The following is a 14,907-nucleotide window of genomic DNA, read 5'->3' on the forward strand; positions in this document are numbered from 1 at the left end:
TGAGTAACCCTATGAAAAAAATCAGATTTATTTAATTTAGTTCTGGAAGCTGTAAATATTAGTAGCACATCACTAGGTCAGGAGAAGTGAAGCCTTTTGGCAGAGCACTGAGGTGGTGTCATGTGGTAAGAGACAGGGAGAGCACATCTGTGTCTGTGTCTATATTTTCTATGTTGCCAGTTCCAACCAATCTCTTTCCCCCTGCACTGTCCTCCTCTTCTCTCTCCCTCTCTTTCCCTTGATTTTCTGTTTTCCCCTCTCGTTTTGACGACTCTTACATTTAATCATGGGGGACAGTCCCTAATGACCTTATCTAACTCTAATCACCTCCCAAAGACCCTACCTCCAAACATATTTGAATTAAGTTTCCATATTTTATATTAAACAGTAGGAATTAGGCCTTGACATGTAAATTATTGGAGTGCATACTCAAACCATAGCAGTGCAAGAGCAGCAGCGATATACTGATGTGGACTACAACTTGGATAAACCTTGGAAACATGCTAAATAAAAGAGACCAATTATAAAAAGCCTGGCTTGTTAACTGTTCCAAAGTCTGAAGCAGAAAATTTATGTCGATGGCCATATATACTCTAAGTGGATCAGTAAGAGGTCCTCAGGAAGTGAGTACACACAGACTGTACAGGAGCCATGGTTTTGATTCTTATTCTTGCCTAGTATTTTATCTCAAACATAGTCAAAAATAGGAGCGTGAATGTGCAAGAACTGAAGTACTCTAATCTCAATATAGTCTTCTGCGTACTCAACTCAGAGTCAATCAGAGAAAAGTGCTTCAGGAAGCTTTTTGAAGGAGTGGGAGGATGATCTATGCAGTTTTGTCAGAAAATGTAAGATACTTTAGAAGATAATTTAAAATTTAAAGTAACAACAGATAGGGTGACAAAAAGAAGCCATGTTGTTGGATGATTTCTAGCATTATAACACAAACTCTTTACCAAAGGAGTGCATATAGGTCTAGTATGAGGGTTGATTCCTAGAGTGAAGCACCAAGGTTTCTGGAGAAATATACATGATAGTTCTATGTTTTGTTGTTGCTGTTGGTTTGAGGCAGGGTTGCTCTGTATATCCCTGGCTGACCCTCCAGCTAACCTTGCCTAATCACAAGCTCCAGGGTCCAATGAGAGACCCTGTCTCAAAAAGCGAGGTGAGTGATTCTTAAGGAACCACTCGCCCAGTATTCACTCCTGGCCTCTGCACACACATGTACTTGTGCTAATGCGTGCGTGCAGGAGTGTGTGTGCACACACAGTGTTACAAAAATTCAGAAATAGCACTCAAGCTAGATTTAGACGTGAAATGTTAGAAAAGAGAAGCTTATTCTGTTCAAATGGAGCACAATAAGTCACCCAACAATTCAATTTGTCCAGCATTTGTAACAGAACAATACAAGATACAGTTAAGGCCAAATTATATATCCCACCTGGATCTGCTACTTAGCATTAGCAGACATTTGAGTATAACCTCTTCCTGATCATCCTTGACAAGTAGTTGAGATAATATTACCTTCCAATTGAGAGAATTAGATAAGGTTTAGCCATGGGAAAGCTAGATTGTCCAGCTTAAAACATTTAAATTTTATGTTATTGGAAGCAACACATAAAAATTTAGAAATGGGAATTGCATAAGCTGAAGCGGTATTCAGGATATTAAGTTAGTGCATGAGCTGGAGGGAACACCAGTCCCAGGAAGCCATTGCAATAATCCAGAACGGCCTCAGCTAGCAATGTTCGCAGTGTAAGACACCATATAAAACACCATAAAAATTGCCAACACTTGGATATTGTTGACACCAAGAAAAACAGAAGAGACAAAACCTGTTTGAAGGAAAAGGTGAAGAGTCGGTTTTATACCCACTGAGATACCATCCAGGGGAAATGTGTGCTAAGCTGTTGTAAATACAGGACTCGGGTGTTAGGACTTGGGAGAATGTGGGAGGTTTTGCCTTCCCATAGGTTGGGTCCAACAGATTGTCTGAGATTACTAGAATGAAGGACCACTGTCAAAAGTGGAACCAGGAACAGAGCTCCTAGAGTAGGGGAAATAAAGATCAGACAGTCAATACTAGTTTATTTACCTTTCATAAAACTTTTTTTGTCTGTTTTTTTTTTTTTTTTTTTTTTTAGACAGGTTCATTCTTTAGCCTTCCCTTGCCGCCCTTTTGTCTAGGTTGGTTTCGAAGTCTCATCAGTCTTCCTGCCTCAAGCTTCCCGAGTGCTGACATTACAGGCCGTACTGTATTCAGCGTTTCTTTCAGTATTATACAAACCTTGCCTCCGTTCCTGTCAATGGAATGTGTTACTCTCCTCAGCACCGGAGCTAAGCAGACCTATGCAGTGTCTTAAGGATGGAATGCATGTTCCCTCATAGCCTCAGAATCCTTCTTCATCTCCCTAATGGGTAACAACAGATCCGTTAAGATGGCAGGCCAGTTTGGGTTCTGAAAAACTCAGAGCATTATAAAAAGTTAAGACTGAGGTGTCTCACGCTCGTTCTCAGAAACCACAGAGCAATGGGCAGCCTTGAGGTCCTCTGAGGAGGCAAATTACATGCCTAATTCTTTCTCACTAAAAGTTCAACATTTTTTTTACTGTGAAATTTCTTGGTTACCCGAAGAGAGGGCAATTATAAGAATGAACATAGCATTCCGATCCTTCAGCCTGTATAAAATCGCCCGTGGATCTCTGTGGCATTGGCTGTTTGGATTCTTCACCCAATTAGTACTTCTAGCAGCCAGAAAAGGAAAGCGATTTCAGACCATCCTCCTGACGTCTCTGAAGAACAAAGGAACGCTCAGTTTGTGCCTGAGCAAATGAAGTTGTTTGTAATAATGGGAAAATGACTTGAACTGACTGGTCTACTTTCTTGGTTTCTAACTAGGGCCTTGTGTTTTAATTAACTTTTACAGAGGAATAATGGGCAATAGCCATAATCCACTTGGCTGGCAAGGAATTGTACAAAGTTCTGTTGCAATATAAAAAAATATGCTAAGTCTTTGATACTGGAGGGTTTTGTGATACTTTAAAATTAATGAGCTGGCTTTATTCTCTGCATACACTGGTAGGCGTTTTTATGACCTTTTATTCCATTCTATGTTAAGAGATTGTGTGTGTGTGTGTGTGTGTGTGTGTGTGTGTGTGTGTGTGTGTGTGTGTGTGTGTTTAGTTTTTGTTTGTCTTTCCTCTATTTGCTTTTAGGAAGCCTCGCAGTTAGACTGGTTTAAACTTCATCTTTAAAATGTTTTACCAAGCTCGGCCTACTCCTGTTTTATTCTTATGCTGACTGTTAAAACGCATTGACTTTATTTCTCCCTTAACACCATTTGTCAACTCATCCAGATGCATGAGTGAAGGGGTTGGGGCTTAGAGGGGCTGAGTTCTCATACTGCTTCATTAATGAACAGAATACATTAAACCAGGTAACTTTAAAATGAAAAAAAAAATGTTTGTTGAGATTCCAGGTCTAAAGATTTGAGGGCATGGTATGGTGGTGCTATCATCTTGCCTCTGGTAGAAGGCCCTATGACGAATGTGATCGCAATGTTAGGGTTGAGTGTGTGAGAGATATTACATCTGTTATAACATCTGGTTTTCCTGGGAACTAACTCAGGGTCCCATGAGTGCTTTAATCCCTTCTGAAGATAACAGCCCCAGTAGCCAAACAACCTCCCACAAGGGTCTTCCTCTTAAAAGGTTCTATTACACTGACACACCAGGGACGGCGTCTATCATACTCTTGGAATAAACCATATCTCCACCACGTTAGTGGTCCTAATCTGAAAGAACATGTGTCATGAGGAGGGGCATTGTTAAATAAGAATATTCTTTACCCGTTCTGTGACAAGTTATGCTTTTATCTCTTCTTTTTTCAGGAAATACAAATTAATCCTAGGCGAGGAGCCTGCAGAGAAACGAAGGAAGATCCAAACTGACACGACGCTATGTCCTATAGATTATTCCATGTCTAGTTATTACAGGAGGGTAGAAGCAGCCACTGCTTACCCAGAAGGAGACAACAGCCCTGATAAATCCAGTTCTGAGAGAAGTACACCACCACATCTCATACCAGAATACCCAGAATCAAACAAGCGTGCAGAACAGAATAGGGAAGCCCCAGCGCTTTGTCCAGGGTCCCAGGACCAAGATCAGGGGTTTCTGCTTCCTGAAGAATTAGAAGATCAGATGCCAAAATTGGTAGCAGAAGAGTCTAACAGAAGTAGTGAGAACATAGACAAAGACATGAATAAAGGGCCTTTTGTAGCTGTTGTCGGTGTTGCTAAGGGAGTTGCCGATTCAGGAGCTCCCATCCAGCTAGTTCCCTTTAACAGGGAAGAGTTTGTAGGCAAAAGAAAGAGAGCAGAATCCTGGAAGAGAGCACATCCTTATTCTTCTGCGGCTCCTGCAGCCACTGCTGGGAATGGAAAGGGCTGCCAGGAGAGCAGAAGTCGAAACATGGCAAAGACAAAGAACCGGAAACAGTTGGAAGAATTGAAGAGAACCACGGAAAAATTGGAACGTGTTTTGGCTGAAAGGAATTTGTTCCAGCAAAAGGTTTGGGCAACACATTACTACTAGGGATAAGAAGAGGTGTTTGTAAGCAAAGGATGAGGGCAGTGGTTCTCATCCTTCCTAATGCTGGGACCTTTTCATACAGTTTCCTCATGTTGTGGTGACCCCCAACCATAAAGTTATTTTTGTTGCTACCCCATAACTGTAATTTTGCTATGGTTACAAATAGTGATGTAAATATCTTTGTTTTCTGATGGTCTTAGGCAACCTCTGGTAAAAGGAGTCATTTGACTCCCCATGGGGTCATGACCCACAGGTTGAGAATCACTGGGCTAGCGCGTTGCTATTTGGGTGATTTTTTTCCGTACTCTGGGGCTTTTAAATTAAATCCCCATCAACCAGACTGTGGTGTGTCTCAGATTGAGTGCACCCTAGTGTACTTTCCCTTTCTGTTGTAGGTTTGACGAGATTTGTGTAGGTACAATAAAGCATTATAAATAATAGAATCACAGGGTAGTTTAGGAATGGTTTTTGGTACTCTTTTGGTTGTATATTGAGTCATTGAATTCCTCTTTCTTGGACTACAGGTAGAAGAGCTGGAACAGGAGAAAAATCACTGGCATTCTGAATATAAGAAAGCTCAACATGAATTGGTGACCTATAGTACCCAGGAGACAGAAGGCTTATACTGGAGCAAGAAGCACATGGGTTATCGCCAAGCTGAATTCCAGATTCTGAAAGCTGAGCTAGAAAGAACCAAAGAGGAGAAGCAAGAACTGAAAGAGAAACTGAAAGAGACACAGTCACACCTGGAAGTATTGCAGAAGGCCCAGGTCTCCTTCCGGAGCCCAGAGGGAGATGACCTAGAAAGGTTAATTCCTAGGGTTTAGTTATCAGCTTGTGAGTACTAATGGGAATTAATCCGCTGAGACCCCCAGCTGCTGGGAGGAAGCCTTAATTCATAGACCACCACAGATTGAGTAATTATTTCTTAGAAAGCCGCAGCCAGTGTCCCAGTGTTTGATGGCATGGTACTTTCAGACCTTTTTTACCTAGTGGAGACAGAATTGTTAAGGATGTAGGCCCATTTTGAAGGGACTTCATTTTATTCTGTTGGCTAATGACTCCATGTCATCTCTTCTCCTCCTGCCCCCCTCACTCCGTCATACAGGGCTCTGGCCAGGCTCACTCGGCTACGTGTCCACGTCAGCTATCTCCTTACTTCTGTCATCCCTCACTTGGAGCTTCGTGAGATCGGGTTTGACTCAGAACAAGTGGATGGGATCCTGTACACAGTGCTGGAGGCAAATCACATACTGGACTGAGCACCAGACTATATATCCTCTCCTAGCTTTCTTTTCTCTCATCTGCCTGTGTACTGAATGTCCTCCCTTGTCGTGTCTCTTCTTTCTCCCCTTCTCCCTTCCTACCCCTCCCCCAGACCCCAGCCTCTTTCTTTCACCCTTATGCCTTATATGGAGAATCTTTGAATGAGTCCTGGCTCTTAATCACATTCATGGTGGGTGTGAAGAGAGAGGCCCATTAAACAGCCTTGTAAGAGTTCAGGAACAGCAAAGCAATAGTCACCAAGTTAGGTGACCTGAAAGTTCTAATTTTGATGATCTAGATACTTGGCCTGTTTCATATTCTTGATAATGGATTGTATTGATTTAGGTTAAATCAGTCAGCAAATGTTGGGTCCAATGTACTTGGTGGGCCAAGTAATGATTTCAGCCCTGCCAAGGTTCTAACAATCTAGTTGGAAGCACAAGGCCCACCAAATTATCTAACTATACCAAGAAGGGTATGGTGTATGTGAGTGGTACACACATGACACGGAAGGTAGAGGAGAGAAGTTTAAAGGAAGGCAGTACACTGTAATTGGGACCTAAATGAAGCTTTCAAGAGTGAACGTGAGTGACAACACTCTTAAGGATGGTTGGTGCTTAGGTGGTAGGATTATGATTGATGATTTTTTTTTCTTCCTATCTTCTTGCCCTGTTCAAATTTTTTTTTCTCTAACATTCTTGTCGCTCTTCTTACATTGGAAAATAAATTGTTTTGAAAGCTAACAAGTAGGCTTGAATTTGGGTGTCAAATGAGACATTTATGAAAGTATGACATAATTTTACATTTATAAGTTATGTTGAGTTTAATATTACCTCTGGAGAGACAGCATAAACAAATGTGCAAAAACAATCCAGAATGTGAAAAATGTGTTTGGTAAGAGTGATAGGTTAGTATAAAGGGAACCCGCCAGCCAACTCACCCATCCTCCATGGTATTTTTATTGTAATAACCAATATATAAAATAAATATATAAGGATCTAAATATTAAATTTCAGGTAACAGGGGAAATATTTTAGGATAGAAAGATTTAGTTGCTATTCCTCACAATATGTCTACATACTTTCTAGGCTATACCAAGTGAGAGATAGACCTCAGAGTACAGAAGTACATCTTATGCACATGTAAAAATGTTTTGTGAATCCATCGCTTTATTATATTTATATAGTATATAGTCTCCAAAGAGCTAAGGTATGCCTGCAGGGTCACTGAGCAGGGAACACTATATATAGATACCTATGTATATGTGTATCTTAGCATTGAAAACCAGGAAGTAAAAGATAGGAATATTGGAAGGTGGGATCGCCCATCAGTAAGAGTATTCTCTAGTACAGACCAAACACTTTGGATAGTCATTCTGTTTTCCTCGGCAGATTAATCTCAGAAGACTGTCCTAGGGATAGTTTACCTTCTTTGGAAGGAGGCCATCATACATAGATATTCCTGTGAGTCTGTAGAGAATATGGGGAGGCCAGTAGCCAGGCTTCACCATTAGAATGGTACTTAAACATAGCCCTGCTCCACCACTCTACCTCACTCCAGCTCCAGAGGCTGCATCATTCCCTCCATTGTATCCATTTGCATCAGTATCCAAGGCCTCAGTTGTCTAAATGGGATTCCTAGCAAGGGAAGGGTAACACATGCAATTATTTTCTCAGTGGTACTTGTCACATAGGGACGGGGGTGGGGAGGGGCGGGGAGGGACTTTTACATAGATTAAGAATAGTATGAATGGGAGCCCAAGAGAGGAGGAATATCCGGTGAATGGGAAGTTCAGCCTGTGTAGCTATTTGTTGGGTGAGTGTGGGGAGGGGAGGCAAATAACGGAGCTTTAAAGGGGAAGAAAGATGGAAAACTTAACTCATCCTTACCCGTGCTTCCTGTCTGCACAAACTTGCCTGATCAGTCCGAGCTTTTCAATCCAGGCTGCTGCTTCCAGCAACGCTCACCTGTGTGTCTGTCCACTCCAGTAACAAGAGCTATTGCCACCGCCACAGACACTCGTGTTGAAATTCTAACCTTTCACAAATGTCCCAGAAGACCCGCTGCCTACCTCCATGTTGTCTCAGCAGCCCTTTGTCATTTGCCACATCAGGCTGTCACCTAACCTCAGAGGCTGCGTTGGTCTGTCTGTTGTCTATTTCATCCTTTACCCCTACTTACTGCAATGAAGGGATTCTCTAGTGTGGACAATACCACTTTGAAAGGTGGCCCATCATAGATATTCCTGTGAGTCTTGAACTCGTGTTAAAAACCACTGTGGAATAAAGGATTGAAGAGTGTTGCCCATCCTTACCAGAAACCATGGTTTAGTATGAAGACAGACACCGACAAAGCAAACATAGTTGCCTCTTCCTGGCTTTCCTCTTCGGTTAACATAAATCTCTTTACTTAGGTTAAATGTTTCTCTTTAACTTGTCACAGTTAGCATGTGGGCACTTATTATCTCATTCCTTGACAGTTGAAATAGATTCTTAAATGGCCTCCCTCATCTCCTACCCTCATTCCTCAATACACACTTCTTAATAAAAGCTCAACTTTATCAAGTCACATCTCTGCTCAAAGACCTATTATTGCTCAGTATTGACCACAGAATGCACTGTAATTTTTTTTTTGGCATGATTCTCAAACCCCCTGGTATCTGCCATAACCACCCTTTCTCATCTTCCAACAAGCCAAACACGAGCTATATTCCACGCACATGGAACCTGTCAGTTTCCAAATGTGCCTTAAGATTTGACCTCTGCCTTTGCTATTCCACTTCTGGAATGTTCTCCTTAATCATCTTTCCTTTGGTTCAAATGCCAACTTATTTTTGAAAATTCCTCTCACCCAGGAAGGTATGAAATGTTTCTCTGAACATTTAAGCCTTGTGTCATTTGTAAGACTTGTATCATAAACTTCCTGATCCTACTTTCCCTATAAGAAAGCTCCAGATTGATATTCAACTGCCTACTTGACATTTACACTTACATATCTCACAGACATTTCAAGTAAATCATGTTAAAAAATAAACAGTGACATACCCCAGGACTATTCCACCCCCACAATTTTTTCATGTTAGAAAATGGCACCTCCTCCCACCCAGTTGCTTCAGCTAGAAACCTGGAAGTCATCTTTAATTCCTCTTCTCTCATTCCCCACATCCAGTCTGTCAACAAGTCTGTTGTTTTTGTTTCCAAGGCATTATGTTGACTTTCCTCACTTTTACCACAACAACCTTAGTCCAAACTCCCATCAGTATTTTGCCTTGTATCGATCGTAAAGTCCAATAGAGACACCAGACCCTCCCTTGTTCTCATAGTTGTCTTCTTACTAGAAGTAGTGTGTTTTTCAAAATAAATAACAAATCAAATCATGTGACTCTCTGCTTGGAGGTGATAAGGCCTCATTTCACTTAGAGCACAATCCACCCCTGTTAACAGTGTCCTACAAAGAGCCCTACCTACCTCTTACATTTGTCTCAGTGGTTTTTCATTGTTTACCACTTTGCCCCTGCACACTTTGCTTCCCACAGAAACATACCAAGCTCTCACTTAAGCCCAGACCGCCAGCTATATTGTGCCTTCTCCTGAGATGTTCGTTACCCATTCTGCCCTTTGGGAAAGCTGTTCCCAGTTTTGGCATGGTTCACTTTTCTTGCTTCGATCTTCTTCCCAGAAAGGTCTTGACTTTGTCCGCTATTTCTACCCCAAATCATCCCACAATTCCCTTGTCTTGCTTCTAATTCATAGCAAGCTTATAGACTTGGTCATTTTCATTCATTGAAGAAATATTCATTGGACACCTACTATGTGCTGTGTGATCCCCAGCGGTAAATATAATACACGTTGTTCCTATATACCTGTTTCAATAAGTTCTATATGACCATGCTTGGTTTGCTAACCACTGTATCCTACTGCTTATCATAGTATCTGGGATATAGGAAATGAGCAATAAATGATTGTTATGAATGGTTTAATGATGTGTTTTGTTCATATCTCCATCTCAGTGATCTAAACAATGTCCCATTCATGTAAGAGAGTGAATAACCGAGTATGAGTGAGGTAGATAACAGCCCTGGGCATTAACCTCTGAAGATGAAAGACCGACACAGTAGGTGCTGCCAGCTGTAGGAGTGGGGTTGCTGTGAGTAGCCTAGTAGTTACTGTTCAGCAACCTTTCGGTGTGAGACATTAGACTGTGAAGGACAAAGGGGAGCCGAGTATTCCTCACACAAACAACCTGAATAGATACTGAGAAGTACAAAATGTAACCAGGAGGCTTCTGAACAGACCAGAACTTGAGAGTAAGAACCAAACAGAAAAAAAAAAATTCCTCTAAGAATTCCTCTTCAGTCTTTTCAAGAGAGATGGTGGTTCATTGCGGCTGTAAAAAGAAGAGTTATTCACAAGCTGAGAACAGAGCAAGTCTGAGGAAACAAGTTCTGGGCATGGGTTAGGTCAGCACACACTTGTGTGAACAGATGGTACCACGGATGATGAACAGACCAGGAACCCTCACGACCTCAGAGGCCAGGAGGGTTTGTTTGCCCATGGCCGGTACTTGTACATTGTCTGGCTTAAAAATTTAGAGGCAGAGACTGTGTTCTTAGTTCCCAGGGGCAGGCTCAAGAAAGAACATGTTTACAAATTCTATACTGTGAAGGAAAACTACTCTCTGCATCACTACATTAGGAGTGAAGGATAGCAGTTTTCTCAAGAATTCTTGAGGAGTAAGGTCAAGGTGTAAGATCATGCTAAGGCAAGCATGATTTCCCTTAAAGGCTGGCATGTTTCATGAGGATCACCTTACCGAATAATTTATATCATGAACCATCCAAATGCTCGCATTCCAAAGTCACCTTGGGCTGGAGAGATGGTTCAGGGATTCGGAGAGCTTGTAGTGATTGCGTGCTCGCCTAGAGGTTCAGTTCCCAGCACCCACATTGGGAAGCTTGAAGTTGTCTAGTATTCCAGCTTAAGGGGATCTGAACCCTCTTCTGGTCCCACGGGCACCCATTTGTACATATGCACAGACACGTGAATCGAAATAAAATAGATCTTTTACAAAGTCAGTGTAAGGTTGTAAGCTCGGCATTCAAGAGACCAAGGCACAAAGATCCAGAGTCAAGGCTCGCCTTGGCTGCATAGTGAGAAGAGTGTCTCAAAAGTCAGAGCACATGTTTGGATAATTAAATAAGTGTAAGAAGTGACCGAGAGTCTTAGGCGTACAAAAGGTAGTCAATGCATGAGACATGATCACCAATTTATTTTACTTATGGGTACTGACTATTGAAGTAGGGCTTTGTGCATGCTAAATATATATGGTACTAGTGAACTATAACCCCCATCCAGTTTTGTAATCGAAAATAAAGTCTGAAGACTACATTTTTGTTACTCAGTATCTTGATGTGAATCACCACAAACTCCCAACCCACTTTTCAGTAATGTAATACAAATTCTTTGGTTGCTTTCTACGTGCCAAACACACTCCACACATCTGTCCATCGTGTTCTGAAGGCCATAGAAAATAACTTGATGAATGAGAAAAAGACTCCCCAAGTCTGCTCATCCAGCTAGACTCCGAAAACCTGGAGTGAGACAGTCCGATGTAAAGAGAGAACTTTCCAGTTATAGGGAATAGTATAATCACATGATGGTAACAGGAATATAGGAACACACAGGCTAATCAAAAAGCTTCAAGTGAATATCCAAGGAACAGAATGAATCAAGAACTTGGCACTGCTTTAGGAGGCTCAGAATTAGAAACGTGGCTGTTGAAATTTCCTAAGCAGACCCTAAGTTCAGGAAGTTAGCCCCAATCAGTTGTGCCCTTGGACTGGGCTCTTCTCTAGCAGCAAGACCCGGTGAATTAGTTTTCTTCCACAATTACAGGTATAGGTAAAAGAGCTATATCATCCACTTTCCTTCCCAGCTTATTCTGTTAAGAGAACCACATGAATAGAAATTTATCTAAGACCTTCAGGGAATTGAAACTTTGGGAAAGAATCTTGAAAAGCTTTCACCTTGAAAAGACAACTACCGGTCTAAATTAAATTCAGATCCTTCGTAGAACGTGCACATCATCGGCCCAGTGACATGGCTTAGTGGGTAAAGGCACTTGTTGTTCATCCTAACTTGTTCATTTCCCAGAACCCACATGACAGAAGGGGAAAACCAACTCTCTTAAGTTGTCCTCTGATCTCCACACACGTCCATGGCATATGAATCCATCCGGCATGTGTGCACTCACTGTTCTTTGACCTACACACTTAGGAGGTAGAGGCAGAAAGATCAGAAGTTCGAGGCTAGCTGCAGCCACAGCTACAAAATAAGGAGTTGAGGCCTGCATGGACTACAGACTGACTCACTCTCTCTCTCTCTCTCTCTCTCTCTCTCTCTCTCTCTCTCTCTCTCTCTCTCTGGTGTGTGTGTGTGTGTGTGTGTGTGTGTGTGTGTGATTTGTTATCCCTATACAGCACAGACACTATCACCAACATGTTTAGATATGAGTTAATGATTTCGAATTCCCTGTATGCCAAGACTGCCCAGGGATTCTCCCTATTTTACAGGCAAGAAACTCAAGTGTAGAAAATTGACACGGTTTTCTCCAAATGTTAAGGAAAAAATCTAAATCCAAGTTTGTCTGACCCTGGAAACCTCGCTCTTTGGCCATTGCTCCATATTAACTAGTCTTTCTCCTTTCGTAGGAAAAAAAAAAAAAACTGCTAAAGGCAGCCCACACTGATTGGAGTGGTCAAAATCACACACAATGTTTAACTGCCCTCATGATCGGAAATTGTTCACTTGTGTAACGACTATCTCTCCAAACAACCTGGAAATTCATTTCCTCTTGACTGGGTTTTTCACTCAGGCTGTTCCTTGGCAGCTTTCCTGATATCAAAACAGTTGTTGGGATCCTATTCCTACACTCCGGGAGGTCTTGGACTTGCTGCCCCTGCCTGGAGTGTTCTCTCTGGCTTCTTTGAACCCCCCTTCCCAGACTATGCTGAGTTGGGCAAGTCTCAGGGAGTGAAAAAAGTGACGCTTGAGAACATGCTAGTTTATTATTACACAAAGAAGAGTAAAATTAACCACAAGAGATGTCCTGCAATTGCCAACGGGATGGTAGCACCCCCTTGCTTACCCTGTCTGCCTTTTTTGTATTTCTCTGCTGTGCTCGTCTCTGAAGCTGCTGAATCATCTACTTGAAGGACGTGTGCATTATTTCAAAGCTCCTGGTCCCCCGTGGTTCTCAATCACTGCTGTAGGTTTGTTATTTTTGAAAATTGGATTCTTCTGGCTCCTTTCAGGGCTAAATGGAAAAAACCAGTGCAGTTTCTGTTGTCAGTGGCCTATTGGTGGCTGAATATGTTTCTTTTTCCCAGAAAATGTGTTTGGTTTTTAAGTCAAAGCCTTCAGTGCCTTTAAACCAAGGGATTAGGAAATTCCCAGTATGGTCAGATAGTCTTTTGTGGAAGCTGCTACTCCCTTCTCACACCCCGCTGGGCACTTCCTGGAGCAAACTCAGCCAACTCAGGCAAAGAAAAGACACCGGGAGCATCTGGTTTTTTGGTTTTTTTTTAAACTTTTAGAGCACTGCCCTTTGCCTCCAGCAATCCCCACTGAACTTTTTAAAAATATTTCAGAGTGAAAATTGTGTAACGAGGCTGTGCCTGCCACGTCACTCACTTGCCACTTAGTGTGCCATCTTGTCACCTATGCTGGAAAAGTATACGAGTATTCCCTGGGTTATCTCTCTACAAGATCATGAGTGCTTGCAAAGTTCTTCAAAGACCTTCTAGGTGACTCGTGATGTGGTGAGAGGGTCATTCCAAAGAGACAGGACTTCAGGGATGACAAGAAAGCAGCAACTCCTCCCAAGGGCCGAGATGTACCTTTGTATGGTGCTTTGTCAAGGGCTGCTTGTCTTCTCTAGAGCATGGACTCTTGGGACAGAAAACTCTGAGAGTTATGGTTCCCAGAAGCGTGGTCAGCTGTGGTTAAGAGAGGGCGTGGTCAGCTCATAGTCTCTGTAGCGCGGTCCCTGATAACCACCTGCTAATCTTTTATCAATGATCACACCACAATATTCAATGATCAACCACATAGGGAAGAAGGGAGAGATAACCTGCGGGACTTCCTGTTTGAAGTTCTTTTCCTTCTTGAGATAACAGTATTTCTCATCAAAGCCTTGGAGCCGCTTGGCCACAGAGCCCAAACTGAAAGAGGGCCAGGCTTCAGCCCAGCTGAGGAGGAAGATACACACTTCACAGTCTGTGGCCTCTGTGGCCTACAGCAGGAAGCTGCAGGCCTGAAAAGATCCTGTGCTCACTGGCCAGGGAAGGAGCAGTTGGCCCTCACTGTGAAGCCTCCTTTGCCCTCTTAGAACACTGAGCTCCTTTAGCACTTGCTCCTCCTCACACGTTTCCGTTCATACTCTAGTCCAGAGCCAAAAGGTCCCAGGAGACCTGGACTGACTCTGTTTCCTCTGCCCCGGCAATTTCTGAAGAACTACCTAAAGGAAGGAGATAAGGAAGGGAAGGCTGAGCTCACTTTAGGGTCACTCCCTCTCTTGGAACCCGGCAGAGGTCTTGTGAGAACAATGGATAATGGCTTACCTAGGCAGTCAAACCCTGTTTCCTCCTTACCAAGGCCCTTCATCCCATTCTTCAGCTCCCAGAGAACTTCAGCTATAAGAAATAGGATTGTTCTTTCTATCCTCCTCATCCATCCTTCCCAAGCTCAAATAGTGTTATTTCAAAGGGGTTGGCATTTAAGGGGATTTACATAAATATTTGCCCCAGACACCCTTAGGTACCCCTCTGTCTCCTGAGCGGCAGTCTGTGTTCTGCTTTGTGCTATAGTCACACACACACACACACACACACACACACACACACACACACACACACGACTTTTCTTTCCACCTTAGCTGTCAACTTCCTCTAGCACAGACTTTACATTGTTCATTCCGGTCAGTCTCACAGCCCTTACTTGGCACATCTTACATGAGTAAGAGTTTGAGCAGTGTGCTTTGGCCTGGCTGACAG

At 42.6% G+C, this 14,907-nt stretch overlaps 2 protein-coding genes across 2 annotated transcripts in view; one reads left to right on the plus strand and one right to left on the minus strand.

Moving 5' to 3' along the window:
* Positions 1-6,612, plus strand: part of Morc4 (MORC family CW-type zinc finger 4) — a 48,717-nt gene extending 42,105 nt beyond the window's left edge. The window contains exons 15-17 of the mRNA XM_032889931.1: positions 3,890-4,568; positions 5,114-5,397; positions 5,698-6,612. Of these exons, the coding sequence (XP_032745822.1) occupies positions 3,890-4,568; positions 5,114-5,397; positions 5,698-5,851 (1,117 nt within the window). The 3' untranslated portion in view covers positions 5,852-6,612. The remainder of the gene's footprint in view (positions 1-3,889; positions 4,569-5,113; positions 5,398-5,697) is intronic.
* The window catches only part of LOC116888646 (collagen alpha-5(IV) chain-like), a 760,537-nt gene that overhangs the window by 543,555 nt on the left and 202,075 nt on the right, over positions 1-14,907 (minus strand). The gene's annotated exons all lie outside the window — the stretch shown is intronic.

This window comes from Rattus rattus, chromosome X (assembly GCF_011064425.1).
Source record: "Rattus rattus isolate New Zealand chromosome X, Rrattus_CSIRO_v1, whole genome shotgun sequence".
NCBI classification, from domain to species: domain Eukaryota; kingdom Metazoa; phylum Chordata; class Mammalia; order Rodentia; family Muridae; genus Rattus; species Rattus rattus.